Source organism: Nicrophorus vespilloides, unplaced genomic scaffold, assembly GCF_001412225.1.
Source record: "Nicrophorus vespilloides isolate i.1.1-1 unplaced genomic scaffold, Nicve_v1.0, whole genome shotgun sequence".
NCBI lineage: Eukaryota > Metazoa > Arthropoda > Insecta > Coleoptera > Silphidae > Nicrophorus > Nicrophorus vespilloides.
In genome coordinates this window covers 3,665-22,143 of record NW_017097645.1, presented here as the reverse complement: position 1 = coordinate 22,143, position 18,479 = coordinate 3,665, and the positions used below count along the sequence as shown (strand labels likewise).

Below are 18,479 nucleotides of genomic sequence, written 5' to 3'. Positions count from 1 at the left end.
CCCACTACCACCCGCAACCAACCAACCAGCCAACCGTCACCATCTCCCCACTCACATGTCGAACTTGTTGTTGGTGGTGGTGGTGCGAGACGGCGACGGAGGCTCCCGATAATAATGGCCATTCCTGGCAGAGTTCGCCTTTGCCGACGATGACGACGTCGGAGGGTCGGGGAGGCGGCGGCGGCCGTAGCGGCAGCAGGGCCGTAATGGGACGAGGGGCAAATCGATGAATTACGCAGCAGCGCGGAACGGATGTAATTTAAATAAATGTATTACTTCTACTGAACCAAACCGAAACCCATCCACCCCTATCCTTCTTTTTCATTTCGCCTCTCGCCTCCACTTCGCCCACCCATGCATCCATCAAATTTTGTTTCTTTATTTGACCTCAAATGCATTTTACCGAATTCTTTTCTTATGAAACTTTTTGTTTAAATTTCGTGCCCTCGTCACCATCCAGCCCACTACCAGTTTTCATGGTTCGCGAATAAAGGGGTGGGGGCGGTGGCTGCAGGGCTGCTGCTGCGAGTCTGCACCCTTCGAAACGACCGAACGGGCGGACGGTCAGGCGTTTGGCCGGCTCAACTCGAACACAACGGCCACCATCACCATATCTCACCCCTAAATGTTGTGTACGTGCACATTTCAGGTCGATTTCAGAAAAGCGACCTCAACCGTCCTCCACCCGGACGGCCGATAACGAACAATTCTGCAATCACTTGCATCATGGAATTTGCATCATCCTCACTCGTACATACACACACACACACCACACGTTGACGGAGACTTTCAAGCGAATATCTTAACTAACAAATAGTAATTAATGTAGTTAGATGGTGGTGGTGACTGTTGTTTACATACACAAACATACACAGCACATACATATATTCAAATTTATATGCATTCATTTTTTTATTGCGTGCGTGCGTGATTCTTTCGCTCTGCCTCACTTCTTTTCAGTCTATAATTCTATATGTGTATTATTATTATTATATGTGTTTCCTCTTCCTTACTCTATCTTTCTATATATCTGTGTGTCTGTTTGTCTGTCTGTTTGTCTCATTTTTTTTTCCTTTGTATTATTATATTGATTGATTGATTTAATTATTTATTTATGTTTTGAATGCAAAGCACTGCAGCTCTCATTAATCTAATGTGTCTTTTTTTTTTCTGTTTTCTCTCTCGCTCTCTCTTTTTTTGCCAACCCTTCGGTTCGATTCAACTCTTGGTGATCGACGACGATGTTCTTGATGATGATGACGATTAATAGGTATGGCCGCGTGCAAAGCGTCAAATTCTTACCGAGGGGCGGCAAGGAGGAAACGAACACGTGCACGGTGGCATTCATGGACATCAAGAGCGCGTCCATGGCGCACAAAACCGAAAATAAGCTGGACGACAGGACTCTGACCACGGAGTACTACGAGCCGGCCGCCATTCCGTCCTCAACGTCGCCGCCGAGCGCGGCTGTCCCTTATGCCACCGCCACACCATCCACGACCACCACCCCCAGGTTTCCCAACGGTCACAGGTACGGACGCCTTCAAGCGGCCAATCTCAACAACAGTATGTTATTGTGTATTAATGCATTGCTTTCTTGGTTTTCAGTTCCGCCGAAGAATTGGGTGCCGATAGGTTCTATGATCGCGGCACCGGCACAAGACCGCCACCGGAAGCGGAGTATAGGAGGCCCGGTTACCACGACAACAGTCGCGGCAGGAATCGGGACCGGAGTTTCCGTAACGGACCGACGTACGTCGCCCCGTTGGAAAGGCACAGGCCCTCGAATAACGCCTGGTCCTCTACATACGATACATCTTCGACGAGGTATACGACCAACAATCAACCCGCCGATATTGGTGTCGGCAGTGGAGGCGTCGTCGGCGTTGGAATCGTCAGCAGTCTCATCCTCGGAGGCGGAACGGGAGCTAGCAGTGGAGGCGGCGGTGGTGGCATCAGCAGCGGCGGAGGAGTCGGAGGTGGCTACAGCACTCCGGCTGACGTCAACAGCAGCGGTAGCAAGGTCATCGTTCCAAAGAAGACGACGACAACGACGACCACGACATCGACGACGGCACCGGTGGCGGCGTCGGCGACGATTGGTGGTAGTCGATCTCCGTCTCCATCGGGTAGCACGTCTTCGCGGTCGCCATCCAGATCTCGGTCCAGGAGCAGTTCGAGCAGTTCCAGCAGCACCAGTTCGAGCGGCAGCGGCAGCCGAAAGTCCAGGAGGCAGCAAGCCAGCGGCAACGCCGTCGTTCACTCGGACGATCGTAGGCCGCTTTCGATTTGCGTGCGGAATCTACCGCTGCGATCATCCGACACCTCGCTGAAGGATGGCCTCTACCATGAGTACAAGAAGCATGGTAAGGTGCGATGGGTAAAGGTGGTCGGTCAGAATTCCGAAAGACACGCGATCGTCTGCTTCAAGAAGCCCGAGGATGTCGAGAAGGCTCTCGAGGTGAGCTACGAAAAGTTTTTTTTCGGCTGCAAGATCGAGGTCGCTCCGTACCAGGGTTACGACGTCGAGGATAACGACCTGCGGCCGTACGAAGCCGAGATCGACGAGTTCCATCCGAAGGCGACGCGGACGCTGTTCATCGGTAACCTGGAGAAGGACGTGACCGCGTCAGATCTTCGGAAGCATTTCGACCAGTTCGGAGAGATCATCGAGATCGATATTAAGAAACAGGGTGCAGTGAGTTCGTACGCGTTCTGTCAGTACAGTGACATAGTGAGTGTGGTGAAAGCGATTCGGACTATGGACGGTGAACATTTGAACAACAACAGGATCAAGTTGGGGTTTGGCAAGTCGATGCCGACGCCATGCGTCTGGGTCGACGGTGTCAGTGACAGTGTGAACGACAAGTACCTGAATATGCAGTTCGATCCGTTCGGCAGTGTCGTGTCCACCTTCTGCGACAGGGAGAAGGGCCAGGCGTTGATCTTCTACGATCAGGTGGTGAACGCGCAGACGGCTGTGAACAAGATGCGGGGCATGAGCCTCAGGGGCAGAAAGATCCAGGTCGATTTTGCTAGTCGCGAGTGCCAGGAAGCGTTCTTCGAGAACTTGGAGAAGCAAGGACTCATCTTCGAAAGACCAGGGATCGATGACCGACGGGACACCTCGTCCAGGACTTTTGAGAGCATAAGCTCCAGCAGATTTTCAAGGTAAGTGACAAACGGCAAACGAATGCAACACCACTACTACAACAACAACAGGTATAAACGATGTGTGTTTCAGCAGATACGAGACGCCGACGAGGCCTAGGACCGCTTCGTACAGCAGCAGGTCAGGAGCTGCAGGGGGCACCCAGTGCAACGCGACAGGAGCGGTGCCGTCACCAGGAACGCCCGGTTCGGCGACTCCTAGGGGCACCGGTGCTAGATCTCGCCTCACCCGCTACGATTACTACGATCAGAATAGCGCTGCCGACTATCCTGAGAGACACTTTCGGAACTACGACGAGTACAGTCAGGGCAGCGGGGCATCGCATGAGGACACCTACGAGCACGAGTACGCTTATCACGAGAGTCCTTCCTCCCATCTGGAGCCGATAGAGACCAAATTTCCACCGGTCGAGCACGTAATCGTTCCGTTCGTCCAGCCGGATATTCGCAACCTGCAGAAGGAACGTGTGTTACTTCTAGAGCAGCTCGAGGATTGTCCCAGTTCTGGCGATGAAGTCGGCCCCAAGAAGAGGTTGAAGTTGGAGCACATGGATGGAACGATTTCGAGCGAAGTTATAATCGAAGCGAACAGAGACCATCGGAAGGTGATGGAGGTGAGGCGGTTCGACGCGAACTTTAAGCATATTTCGCGGAGGCCTAGCGTGGACGGCCGGCTCGGCGCGCACGAGCGTGGATACCTTCCTCACGCGGTCTGCAAACGACGAAAGACAGCGGGAAGTGACAGTGGCCGAGTGCATCATTACGAGAGTTCGGAAAGTGTCGGTGGTTCGCGACCGGGTACGCCTCTGTGCGACGAGAGGCCCGAACATTTCGCGCCTACGGAACCTCGACGGATACCCAGGGATCGTGAGGGCCCTCTGACATTGCCGTTGCCGCGGTTTGCGTCTCTCGTGATGGGCAAAGCGAGCATTTCGATAGCGGGCATCAAGGGCCAGAAGGAGAACGTGCTCTCCAGTCCGCCGCCGGCCGTCACCAGTCCTCGCATATCCAACGCGAAACCGCCTAGTCCGACGCCGGTGCCGCCGCCCGCATCGCCCCCTCCGAGGCCTCCATCGCTCAGCTCGAACTCTAGCGACAGCGATGGAGCGTCGCCGTCGCCCTCGCTGGAGGAGCGCATCAAATCGTTGGACGAGAAGTACGAGAAGTGGTCGGGTTCGAGGGCGTTGAGCACCGCAGGAGTGGACGCTCTATCCAAGATGGACGCGTGTCGTGACCGGTTCCGCTTTCGCCATAAGCTGCTCGATCTGGACTTGAAGGAGCTGCAGCCCAGCGAGATCGTAAAGTCTGTGATGGCCAAACGGTCGGTGTTCGATGAGGACTCTAAGCGGCTCGAGAACGTTGGCGAGAAGTACGAGCCGAAGGATTTCAACCTCTTTCCACGTATGCCAGTCCAAACTACAGTACCTGCATCATCCTCTACATTGGCAACGCTACCTCTACTAAAGGTCTGCACGACCCCGACGATGCTGTCACCGCGCGCAACCCCTTCGACTCCGACGCTGACGACTGTTCCTGCGATGACGGCAGCGGCATTAGCCGCGGCAGTTTCATCGACGATCGCACCGGTGGCGACGACACTGCTCTCAGCCGGAGTGTCAGCAATGCCCACGGAAGAGGGTAGCAACAGCAGTAGCAGCAGCAGCAGTACGAGCAGTCGGGCAGCAGCAGTTTTCGCTACGGCAGCCAAGGGGCTTCAATATCCGTTTCCAACGCATCCGCCGATGCAGCCGTCTCCGACTGCTCCCCAACCGCCCCTACCGCAACCGCCCATTTGTACAACAACAACAACAACCCCGCGGTCTACGCACGGTGACTCAAACAGACTCAAACCGTGCACGAACGCCGCCCCCAGTGACAGTTGGACACCTAGTAAAGTCAGTGTAAATAAGAGTGCAAAAGTGAACACAAATAACAATAACTCCTCATCATCGTCATCCTCTTCCAACTCTTCATCTTCGTCGTCGTCGTCGTCCTCCTCCTCTTCAACGGCAAATAGTGAACACAGTAATAATAGTAATAACAAAAACGCGAACATTCCGCCGCTACCGCCTCCGCCTCCGCCACCGCTGCCACCCACAAGACGGGACAGCAGCGACAAACAACCGCCTCCACCGCCGCTGCCACCTCCATCCTCGCAGCACTCGCTACGGCACTCCTTTGACCACGACAATTGTGATAACGATAAGGTCCACGACAAGGACCCGCCAACTCGAAGACTGTCCGAATACGAGAATGTCAAAGAGAAAGAAGAGAAGGAAGAACGTGAACGCAAAGAGAAAGAGGAGAAGGAACGCGAGGATCGGGAACGGAAAGAGAAAGAAGATCGGGATAGGCGGGAACGCGAAGAGCGTGAACGCAAGGAGCGCGAGGAGAAGGAGAAACGCGAAAAGGAGGAACGCGATCGGAAGGAACGTGAAGAGCAGATCGAGAAGGAAAGGGAAAGGCGACGAGAGGAGGAACGTCGCAAAGAAGATATGGACAAGGAGAGGCGGAAGGAAGAGAAACGCCGGGAGGTCGCGGAAGCAGCTGCCGAGAGGAAACTCCAACAGCAGCAGCAGCAGCACGAGGAAGAAAAAGATATGGCAGTTGAAAAAGAACGTCGCCGAGACGAAAGATATGACAATCACGAAAAAAGGCACCGCGAAAATCACAGTGAGACGACGAAACACAATAATGTGGATTCATCGAAAAGTCACAGAACCAAAGAACCGGAGAGGCGCAAGGACCACCATAACAACACGTTGAATCGAAGTTCCTTGGAGATTCGTGAAGGTAAAGACCGACCGCAGGACTCCAAAGACAGGCAGTCGGAATCGTCGAAGGATCGTCACTCGGAGTCATCTACCAAGTCCGCTCTCGAGGTGCGTGAAAGTCGTCACTCTGTGGACGGTAGCAGCAGCAGCAATAGCAGCAGCAACATCAACAAAGACCAAAGGATGCTTTTCGAATCTTCTAGACACTACGAGCATCAACACTCAACTGATAAAGAACGAGGCGAACCGAAATCGCTGTTTGAGTTGCGAGATTCAAAGGAGCGCTCTTCCGTGGACAGCAAGGAAGAGGATAGAAAGTCGTCTCGGAAAGAGAGGAACAACAGTTTACCACCGATCGGCAGCAAACGCCGGATAAGCTCGATAGACTCATTTGACTCGTCAGAAGAACCGAAAAAGATGAAGGTGGATGGACACTCCAAGAAGATCGGTTCTGAACGGAGAGATTCGAAGGATAAGAAGCACAAAGACAAGAATTGCGATAGAAAGCACAATCATGTGAGCAGCAGCAGCAGCGGAGGCGGCAAGGATCGGGACCGAGAGCACAAGAGGATCAAGTCGGAGAGGAAACTGAAAAGAAGCAGGGAATCTCCACCGACGCCAAATCAAACGGTAACTCCGGTCCCTCCTGTTGTACCGACTACGACTTCGACGTCTACACCGACTCCCACCTCGACTCCGACCCCGACTCCAACATCGACGTCAACAATATTCAAAGAATTGGCCTCGATGGACAAGGAGTTTATGGCCAGGCTCGAATTGGTGGAAGTCGAGAAACAGAAGCAAATGCTGCAGCAGCGCAAAGAGAGGGATAAGCGTGAATACGAGGAGCGCAAGAAGGAAGGTGTCATCAAGCAGCAGCAGCAGCAACACCAGCACCAACACCAACATCAGCATATGCAGCACCAGCGGGAGGACACCCCGAAAAGCGGTTCCGACGAGAGGAAGCGTATTCGAAAAATGACCAACAGTTCGGACAATAATTCGGACTCAGATGAGCCCAAGAAACATTCCATTTTCGATATCGTCGACGATGAACCTGCGTACATCTCGATGTACGACAAAGTGAAGGCGAGGAGTTGCAAGAACATGCAGAAACAGGAGGAGGAGAAACGTCAGGAAAAGATCAAAGCCAAATTCAGTCAGCTGAAGCAGAGTCGCGCCAAACGGGAAGAAAAGAAACGATCCACCTCTTGGGACGAGGACTCCGATTCTGATCCGTGCGAGACGAGCAGACGCAAATCCAGAATGAACACCATCATTAGTTCAGATGAGGACGATGATCACGGAGACTCTTCCAAGCAGATGACCAAAAAGGAGATGTTCAGCGATTCCGATTCCGATAACAGAATTAGACAGATCAAATCGGAGGCGGCACTCGACAGCAGCGACGACGACCATCATCACATCAAACGAAGAGCATCAAAACATCTGATCATCTCTGACACCTCCGATGACGATTACAACAAGATAACACGAGAGACAATCAAATCTGACCTCTTCTCCGACAACGAAGACCAAGGATTCGCAGATAGCGAGGAGAAATACAAATTAAAGATTAAAGACGAAGACTTCGAAACCAAGTACAAAGATATAAAGGACTTTTCTCCTGTCGAGGTGAAAGAGGAGGAGGAGGAGAGTAAGTTCAACAACAGACGCATCTACGACAACTCGTCCGGTGACGAAATCAAAGTGGAAATCCGGAAAAAGCACAAGAAAAAGCAGAAACGTCAGAAAAACTCGCAGTCTGGCGAGGAAAGTTCCAAGGTGGACGACGAGGATAGGAGTAAGAATTCCGAGAAGCGCAAACAACACAGCAAGAAAGACAAAAAGCGCGATAAAACGAAAGACCAGAAAAAGTCTAAGAAAAGCAAGAGCGAGAGTAAAGACCGGAGGGATGGCAAAATGGAGAACATCTTTGGATCGTTGTCGGATGACTCGGATGGGCAGAAGGATGATGAACAGAAATCAACGGTGTTTATGGAGTGCAGCGGTAGTACGTTTAAGTTTAACGAAGAAAACACTACGACGACGACGATGACTGCACCTTATGCGAGTGATTCTGAGACGCAAAACGACGAAGCAGCAGCAACTCTCAAAATGGAGGAACGATTGAAAGCTGAGGAGAAGGAGAGGCTGAAATCCGAGGAGAAGGAAAGAATAAAAACCGAGGAGAAGGAAAGAATCAAATCCGAGGAGAAGGAAAGAATCAAATCTGAGGAGAAAGAAAGAATCAAATCCGAGGAGAAGGAAAGAATAAAAACCGAGGAGAAGGAAAGAATAAAAACAGAGGAGAAGGAAAGAATAAAATCCGAGGAGAAGGAAAGAATCAAATCCGAGGAGAAAGAAAGGATAAAGTACGAGGAGAAGGAACGCCTGAAATCCGAGGAGAAGGAGCGAATCTTGAGGGAGGAGCACCGGAAACGAAGGGAGAGGAAACGTCGAGAGAAAGAGAAGCAGCGGCTACGGGAGGAACAACAAGCTGCAAACAACGACAACAGCATGGACTTTGTTGACTTGGGTAAGCAGCTGGAAGACAACATCAAGGATGACAGCAACGAAGTTGCCGCCGATGTCTTACTGAAAACACCGACAAAAGAGGAAACGAAAGATCCCGAAGAAACACGATTCCTCGTAGATGGTGATCAACAGCTTAAACAGCAACCTCACCATCATCATCACCACCACCATCACCAAAAAGAGCAGCAGCAACAGCCGCAACAAGAGGTGAAGGAGAGAAAGGACAAGGAAGAAAGGAAGAAAAAGAAACGAAAGAAGAGCAAAGACGAAAAGCAGAGGCACCATCATCACCATCATCATCACGATAAGAACAAAGTGAAATCTCCGGAAATTATTAAGAAGGAATCACGGGTGGAGGATGATGAAGACGCTGTTGTGGTTGTCAAAATGGAGGAAAAGCATTGCGCTCCGAGTATATTCGATAGTCCGCCAATCGTAAAGTCTTCATCCACCAGTCTTTTGGAAATTAACATTTCGCCGCAGATCCGAGAACCTCTCATCAGTCCAATTCCAAAAACACCGACATCCTCCAAGGAAAAGAAACGAGACAAATTCATTGCCGCTTTCGGCTTGGACATGGACGAGAAGATCCACGAGAACGCTGTCAAATCCATCTCGGACTTCGATCTGAAACTGCCGTCAGAGTCTTCGGCGAAATCACCGGAACCTGATTCTAAGAGCGAAAAAGTGGAATTGCCCGAGGAAAAACCGCGTGTCGTTATTTCGCAAGAGGAAACTGAAGATGCGGTCGCAGCTCTTCTCGGTGAAAGCTTCAGCAGCGGTCAATTTGAAGAATGCTATACCGAACCACAGAGTCCACCGCTGGAGGATAGCAACGCACAGGACGACGAGGAAATGAGGCAAGCGGTGCAAAGTCTGAACACGAACGAGCTCGAAATTAAGCCGGACACTCCGCAGAGCGAGCACGACCTGCAAATCGACACAGACACCGAGGAGCAGGACGAGGTGATCGGAAGCGGAAGCACCATCACCAGCGGTCTGCGCTACGAAACACCCAAGACGCCGGAAATGCTTGATTTCTCGCAACCGCCAAAGACACCAGACATTCCGAGCTACTATCGCAAGGACGAGAAGAGCATGCCGAATATCGGCAGTCCGCCGTCTCTGACTCCCATCAAGGTAACCGAGACCACCAAGAGGAGCGTCGAAGAGAAGATAAGAAATTTCAACGTGATGCAAACGACGTCCGTGGTTGTAACGGCACCGACAGCGATCCCCGCCACAAAGGTGGCAGCAGTGTTCAAAGAGGATCCGCCTCCATTGAAGCCAGTCAAAATGCATAATTTGCCAGCACAGATGCCGTTCCCACCGGTCCCATCGAAGCCAGAATCCAAGGCCAATCCGACGCAGGTCTCGACGTTGAATAGGCTCTCGATCACGACGACGCCCGTCGTTGTCTCGAAGCCGCCGCCCATACAACTACCTATGCCAACCACCATACCGGTCGTGCCGCCGCCACAGACCAAACCGATGCAGCAACAGCAGCAGCCTCAGCAGACCCAGATACAAATGCAACAGCAGCAACACCAGCAACTGCAACAACGGACGACCGTGTATCCTCCACACAGTTACATTCCACCGCCAGTCAGGCAACTTAAATCGCCGCCCGGTTTGGTTGTCACCACCACCCGTCCGAACTACATGCAACAGCAATTCGAGGGAAACAAAACTGTGAGGAGCAGCGAACCACCTAAGCTGATCTCAACGAAACCGTCGGCCACGCCACCGCCGCCGTCACCGATGCAGTCGCAACTGCCAACGCTGCCACCGACACCTGCGTTGATCGTAACGCAAGTGACCAAGCCATCGATACAAGCTAAGCAGTCGTTGCCTCCGCAGCCGATGACACCATCTCCGACGACTCCGGCTACCATCACCACTACCAAGACACCTGTCATCACGAAGACCATCTGCAGTCCACCGCCGGTGCCGCACGTCACCCAGATCAAATCACCTGTGATTACGTCTACTGCTGCACAGATAAAACAACAACCATTGGTTACAATCCAGAAACAGCAGAAAATGCAGAACATGCCGACTCTCGGTGGAATCAAATCCAGCATACTGCCCACTGCCAATCAAACGATAACGATAAAACCGCAATTGCCGGTTATGAGCCAACAGCAGAAGAGCGTAGTTCAAACGGTACAACATCAACAGACATCCTTGCAGCAGATAAAGCAGCAGCAACAACAACAACAAATCATTATGAGTCCAGCTGCACAATTAAAACCGATTATTTCGCAACAGCAGCAGCAACCGCCACCGTTGATTGCGAAACCAACATCGTCACAACTGCTAATTAGTGGAGCAAAGCCTCCTGGATCTGCACCGCTGCCCAACCTCACCAGTTTCTTGGTCAAACCTGCTCCGGTGCCGCAGACAACGATGCTTCAACATCACCATCAGCTACAGTCGCATCAGCAGCAGACGCCGCCCATCACTACGTTGGTTCACGTGAAACCTCAGATACCAGCCATTGTTACGAGCATATCGACTGTTCAGAATCCAGCCAGTCTTGTACCAGCCACGAAGAAGTTGACAACAGTCCCGTTGCAGCAGAATACGCCTTCGCTGATGCTCAAACAATCGTTGTTGCCGTCGGCTGTACCACCAACATCATTACCATTACCAGCACCACAACCACCGATGACTTCGGCTGCTGCAGTGGCCGCCATCAGCTACTCGTCGATCAGCAAACCCATGGTGCTCTCCGGCTACGGAGTGACCCCACCACCGCTGATCAACAAATCTGTAAAATCGCTACCATTAGTATCGACGCCTGTGGTCAAGGTATCTCCATCGGCTATACAAGTATCGGCCACTCCAACGATCAACTGTATCCCACTAACGCCGTCACCAATGCCAGTGCCGTCGGCTGCATCTGCTGCGGGAATGTCAACAGTGAACCAGCAGCATGCGTCAACGGTGCAGACAGCGCCGCAGCCGTCTCCAGCCATCATCATCTCGACGTCGAAACCACCGCCGTTCATGCCGGTTATCCAGGAGGCACCCAAGTTGGCTGCATTGACGCTACAGCCGCCGCCGCCACCGTCGCCGATGCAAAAACAACCACTGCCACCGGTCATACAAATGCAACAACAACAACATCTGCAAATTGTGACACCGTTGCCCGTGCAGCAACAACAACCGACGACACCGTCTTCGGTATTGCCGATAATTGGTGGCAGCGTTGTCAAGGTAAAAGAGGTCGTGTCCTGTGAACAACACAGCACTAAACCAACGATAGAGTGCAAGAACACGTTGACAGTGGTCACGGCCGTTCCGACCAGAACATCGACTCCGAGTCCGGTGATCGTACAGACTCCGAAGGAACTCGAGAAACCCATTGCGGAAGAGGCCGCTAAATCATTGGCCATAGAACAGGTCACCGAAGAGTTGAATTTGCTGCTGAAGCACGACGAAATCAAACCAACGCCTGCGGCGATAGTGGAAACGGCTGCGAAGAGGAAAGAACGAACAGCGTCGTCATCGTCCGAACATCCGGAGGTGATTTCGGTGATCAAAGAAGTCGAGAAGTTTGACGAGGAAAAAGCGGATACGGAAAGCATTGTATCGGACATCAGCAAGGAGAGACTGAGCGCTGATATTAAGGAGGACGCTCTCGATTCGAAGGAGGATAGCGACTATTGGTCCGCCAAAGAGGTCAACATCGACTCCGTTATTAAGAAGGTAGACGCCCTTTGTTCGGCGGACGAGTTGTCTGATCGCAGCAGCGACGTCGGCAAGGACGAATGGCTTGATGATAAATTGGTGAAGGAAGAAAAGGAGATCATCGAGCAGCAAATCGTAGAGAAAATGGAGGAGAAGCACGAAGAAGAACTCTTGCAACTGGAGGATGAGAAGGAAGTGGCGGCGATTAGAAGTGGCAGGAGAGGTGGCAGAATGGCGAGGGGCAGGAGAGGACGAGGTGCTGCAGCCGCCGCAGCAGCAGCAGCAGCCGCAGTCTCTGATCGTAGCGGTGTTCAAACACGTCGCGGTAAAGTCAAGGAAGTGACAACGACGAGAGGACGCGGCCGCGGAGGTCGCATCAAGACCGATCGCAAACTCACCAAATCCGAGTCCGAGACGAACGACATCTACGAGTTCCGCGACGACAGCGACGAGAGCAACAAGGACAGGCCTCGCCTGATACTGACAATCAAGTCGCCGGCAATCGCCAACAGCAACGGAAATGCCGCCGTCATTAAGGAGGTGGTGCAACCGCCGCCGCCTCCAGAACCTAAGGAAGAGTTTGCTTCGCCTGCAAACACCAGGAAGTCCAGGCGGCTGCAAGAGAAAGACGTGGCCAGGAACACCGTAGACGACACCATCGAGGACGTCGTCAAGAACACGGTACTGACCAGAGCTGCTGCTGCAGCCGTGGTGGGAACCAGGAGGTCTGCACGTCAACAAACCGCAAACCCCAGGGTGATTCCGGAAACGCTCAAGAAGTCACCTAGAGGTGGTAGCAAGAAGAAGGACCGCAGGGCTTCCGAAACTACGGACGATTCCAGCGAAGAGAAGGCGATCAAGAACGATGTCATTAGTATTCGTGAGTTACCGGCACCGCAGCCGCAACCCACCGAAGAACCAGCCAAGCTGGTGGAAGTACCGGCGCTGGTATCGTCACCTCAGCCCCAGCTACAGCCGCCGCCGTCCAAAGTCACCGAGGTACGGGAGAAACCACACGAAGGTTTAAAAGCGGCAATGTTGCGCAGGGTCAAGGGAGAAATGAATCAGGAACCGATGACTTTGATAGATCCGGTCACTGGTTTGTTGACTCCCATGAGGGAATGCGAAGAAGGAAGGTACATACCTCTAGCATCTCAGCAACAGCAGCAGCAGCATCAACAACAATTACAACTGAATGATCAGAAGCAGAATATGGTGATGTCAGCGGGTTCTGCTCAACAGCATTTGCTCCAGCTCCATATTCAGCAACAGCAACAACAGCAGCAACCAGATGTTCTTACAAAAGTGGTCATCAAACCGAACAAACCGCAATCGCTGAAAGCCCATGTACTGTCGAAAGCGGTTGCTCAGCAACAGCAGGCATCTGCACCCACGATCAACGTTCCCCTGTCGTCGTACCAAGCGACGCCCAGTAACATCAGTCCACGTCTTATTGTGCAGACGAACATCGGTCAACAAAAAACGCCTATCAATAAGGGCGTCATCCAACCGCCCGTCTCGCCAAATCATCAAGTTTTGATCAGCAAGCAGCAACCTCAGCAGCAGCAGCAGCCGCAACCACCTCCACAATCGTCGCAACCTATGATGGGAAACGCTCAATTGATGGCCCACAAAACACAACAACCTCCTCAGATCCAGGTATCCGGACAGCAGCAGCAAGTGGTTGGCAAGAACATTCCGATCTTGAAGCAGCAACAACAACACATCATGGTTGCGAGTCCACCGCTGAAGCAGCATCTGCTGTCGATGAATGCGGCCACGACTGCGTCAGCCGTTCAACCGCAGCAGCAGTCTGTTATTCCGCACCAGCAGCAGCAGCAACATGCTCAACAGATCCGAAAGACGGTCATGGATACGCCCAAGGTGGAGGTATCAATGGCAGGATGCGTGATGGTCTCCAGACCCAACGAACGTCTGGTGGCAGCAGGACCCTATGAAGCTTCTCTGGTAAGTCTGACATTGCAAGTTTTGTACCGAATAAAAGAGACTAACCGCGGAATGTTTTTCACTAACTTAGCAGCATGGAGACCGGAGCCAATTTAATAGGAGTCCACCGCCCGCTCATCAACAAAATTCCCCCTCGCCGCAGGTGATTACAAATATAAAATACGCACACACACACACACTCACATACATACATTAATAATCAATTAATCTATCTTTCTATGTATATATATTTATTGCTGTTAATAACCGCAATGCGAACTCCAAAGAAATGTTGAATGTAACTAATTCTCTGTTGATGCGTTCTGTTATTCAGGGCGAAGGAATTCCACATTATCCAGCTTCCGTTGCGGCGCAGCTTCGGCCTCCTCCGGAGATGACTTCCCACCATTACATGCATCCCATGTACAGGCAATACTTGAGGCAGCAATCGTACCACATACCCAGGTACCACGAATCTTCTGCAGATGAATTCGGCTCGGATATTAACGGTTTCGTTCGTAGATCGCAGATGATCGCTGGCGGCTTGGAAAAGGTCGGCGACGGTCAGGAGGGCGAAGAGGCGCCCGTCACTTCACCGCATTTGGAGGATCTGAGAAGACCCGGATCTGTCGGTGGGATGCAGCTGAGCGGACGGTCCAGCGCCGTGCCGCATAGCCTCCAATCGCCGCACGATCGAGCTACAGGTAAATACATCGGATGATGACCGTTCGTAGTAATCATATTAATACCATTCGTTCTTTTCTTTCGACAGATTCTCCGCAGGTGGCTCAAGTGTACAACATGCTGCCAACACGGATGCAGTACACGCCCTACTACGAACCAGGCGAGCCGCCACCAGCGCACCGACCCATCCCGCATGGTACGCTGGCGGCTTTGGGAAGCGAACGACCACTTCGGATGACGCTTGGCGCTACGTCGGATCGTCCGCCACTCGGCCATCTCGCCGCATTAACACCAGGTGTGGAGAGAGGAGGCGCTGGTCCACCTCTGGTCACAGATCGGCCGCCCCTCGGTACCGCCCATCTTCCCGACAGACCGATATCCACCGCCACCCACATGCCGGACACCATGGCTACCACCCATCTGCCACCGGAACACGGCATGACGGGATTGGGTCTTGGGGCGGCCGGAAACATAATGGGGGCGGTGGCAAGGCACGGGGCTGATGCTCCGACCACGCAGCGCGGCCTCCAAGCTGCAACACCGCCTCATGCCAGCCAAGTGCCGCCGCAGGCTGAGAGTCTGCTCATGTTGCTCAAGGTAAACTACACAAACGCCCGCAATAATCGCAATCACATTTTTACATCTATTTTCTATCTATCTCAGCAATACCCTCTGATGTGGCAAGGCTTGTTGGCTCTAAAGAACGATCAAGCCGCCGTCCAGATGTATTTCGTGTCAGGAAACGACTCGGTTGCCAAGATGAGTCTGCCGAAGAACACCGACGGTTCTACCCCGCCCCTCAGGATCTTCCAGAGGATGCGATTGGAACCGCCACAGGTCGAAGGTGTAGCAAGGAAAATGCAGGTAATTATAGTCGGATAGCGGATGATAAGTTTCGAGATGGAAGTATAGTAGGTAGATGTAATGGATGTAATGGATTTTTGTTTATTTGTGCAGATGGAAAACGAGCACTGCATGTTGCTGGCGCTACCCTGCGGACACGATCACATGGACGTACTTAAACAATCGACAAATCTCTCCAACGGATTCATCACCTATTTGCAACAGAAGCAGGCGGCCGGCATCGTCAACGTTGCCGCTCCGGGCACCACCCAACCGGTGAGTTATATTAAACAATCCAATCACACGCGCGTTTTTTTTTATCCATAAATATTCAAATAATAATAATAAAATATTCATTCAATGCAGCCGGCATACGTTGTTCATATATTCCCGTCCTGCGATTTCGTGAACGAAAACCTGCGGCGGATTGCGCCCAGCCTGCTGGAGCGCGTAGCAGATATAGCCCACCTTTTGATCGTCATCACGACCGTGTGATAGCTAGAGAACGTCAGCGGCGATCATCGTCAGGACCCAGGCGGCACCATCGGAGACACGGAACAAAGGGAGGGAGGCAGAGACGTCATCGTCGCAGACGGCGGCAGCAGCGGCGGGACACAGTGCCCGGACCCCTCCCCAGCGATCCTTCTCAAAATCGAAATTCAGTCGAGGAACTTTACCTGCTACCTTCCAACAAGAAGGAAGTAACATACACAACCACAACCAACCAACCGAACAATCATCGAGAAGTACGGATGTTTTTTTGTTTTGTTGTTGTCGTTGATGATGATGATGAGATGATGATGATGATGCTGCTGATGATGATAATGATGTTGGTGCTGCTGCATTCCGCTGTTGTTGGCAGTGCGAACGAAGCCCGAAGAAAGAAGGGATTCGTCGACAGCAGCGAGTCATTATACTACCACGACCATCCAATCACCACAAACACAAACCCACCTCTGGGAAGAAAAGAAAATAACAAAGTAAATTGGTGAGACAAAACAAACCTTACGAAGAAGAAGAAGAAGAATCAAAGAATCAAAGAATAAGAAGGCGCGAGTCTTAAAATAAACAAAATGAGAGACAACAAAAAAAAAACACGTTATATTTGTAATTCACTGTGATTTCTTGACGAAGAGTTTAATAGTTCATATTTAGTTTATTTTTTATTATTATTAATTATTATCATCTACATTTTTAAAAACGGATGTAGGAAAGAGGATGATGAGAAAGTAGGGAAGAGAAATAGAAAATTTTGTTTCTTTTGTATTTTTTATTTTCATTTCTGTTTTTTTTTTTGTGTATAGAACATTCTGTGCAACGCAAAGACTTTTTTTTTCAATTATTTATCTCGCGTATGATGGATGATGGTTTCTTTTCTTTTTTTTTTAAATTAACATTTTCATTTGTTTTGACACAGGAGTAACTTACCTACTACTACTACTACTACTACTACATATGTTATGTAATATATAAACACACACACACACACATACACACACATTATTTTTATATTTATAGATGAAAACACGAGATCTCATTCGCGCTTAGTTTACGTAATTATTTTAATTAATCCTTTTGTCGTACTAATGCTACAGATCGCATTATGATTACATCATTCGACCACACTTTATCTTTCTATCTATCTGTATACATACACACACACACACTTTTGCTTGTCTCTGTCTCTCTAACGGAATTCGCATATTTATATATTGCATAGTACTTTTTTTCATCATATTCTTATAATAATAATATTTTTTATTATTATTATTGTTATATATTTTGTTTTGTTTGAGAATGTCTGTTGAATTGCATTGCATCCGTTGCAGTCGATTGACATTCGGTTGTTATTGGAAACGGCACGCGCACCGTCTTTGATCTCTCGCTTCAATGCAAAGAATGATCGGTCGCCTAGGTAACATAGAGAAACACCGTGTTTCCTTGGTTATTGAACCGAGAGCGGTATTCTTGTTTCCTTCGACCTGCCGCAAGCTATACAAATATAAGTAATTACTTACATCAAGTCGAAGCAAACAAGAAAACGCCAATTCCGTACCAATCGATACATATATGTATGTTTGACGATGAACAACGAAATCAATGCAAACACTTTAGCCACAACCACCACTACCACACGACATATACTAGATAAAACACACACACACTACAAATTAAACAATTATGACGACAACAAGATATATGAAGCAATCAGTAAGGAAGAGGCGAAATGCGTATAATACAATAAAATAGACAAATTTATTATTAACGAATTAAAAAAAAAGAGAGACTAAGAAAGAGGAGAAGAAACGGAACTAAATATAAAGTATGTAGTAATATAATAAAAAAAAATTATATAGAATACATTTAATGAAGAAGAAAAGTACGGAAAATATGTATATTAACCAATGGTAAAAAAAATACACTCACAAACACACACACACATACACAAACATTAAGTGAGGAAAGATGAATATTAATTGATTGTGAGAGAAAGAGAGAGAGAGAAAGAAAGAGAGAATCAGTGAGAAGGGAAGAGAAGAGAGAGAGAAAAGCAAAAGGAGCAATTTTTGAAAATTTTCTTTTACTTTTCTTCTGCCCTGTCCTAAATTATCTAGATTGTAATATAGATGTGAATACGAGATGTTTTTTTTTTTTGTTTTTCCTTTTATTTTTTATCGTTTTAATTTAATTTTTTTTTTATTACTTTATTATTATTATTACTATAATTATTATTTCATAGTTGATAGTCGACGTTGTGTGTGTAGGCGGCGTGGGAAAAAAAAAAGAAAGAAAGGAAAACGGAGGTGGCGAAATTCGTTTGGTTTT

General features: G+C 49.9%; 1 protein-coding gene across 6 annotated transcripts in view; it reads left to right on the top strand.

The window, feature by feature from the left end:
• Window positions 1–16,702, top strand: part of LOC108560624 (protein split ends) — a 33,404-nt gene extending 16,702 nt beyond the window's left edge. For 2 of the 6 annotated variants that reach the window (XM_017918254.1, XM_017918251.1), the window contains 10 exons: window positions 1,271–1,531; window positions 1,609–3,171; window positions 3,245–14,147; window positions 14,218–14,289; window positions 14,461–14,591; window positions 14,649–14,830; window positions 14,899–15,407; window positions 15,474–15,674; window positions 15,768–15,929; window positions 16,020–16,702. In XM_017918254.1, the coding sequence (XP_017773743.1) occupies window positions 1,271–1,531; window positions 1,609–3,171; window positions 3,245–14,147; window positions 14,218–14,289; window positions 14,461–14,591; window positions 14,649–14,830; window positions 14,899–15,407; window positions 15,474–15,674; window positions 15,768–15,929; window positions 16,020–16,148 (14,113 nt within the window). In that variant the 3' untranslated portion in view covers window positions 16,149–16,702. The remainder of the gene's footprint in view (window positions 1–1,270; window positions 1,532–1,608; window positions 3,172–3,244; window positions 14,148–14,217; window positions 14,290–14,460; window positions 14,592–14,648; window positions 14,831–14,898; window positions 15,408–15,473; window positions 15,675–15,767; window positions 15,930–16,019) is intronic. The other 4 variants (XM_017918256.1, XM_017918252.1, XM_017918253.1 and 1 more) reach the window with 4 other exon arrangements.
• Window positions 16,703–18,479: the final 1,777 nt, after the last annotated feature.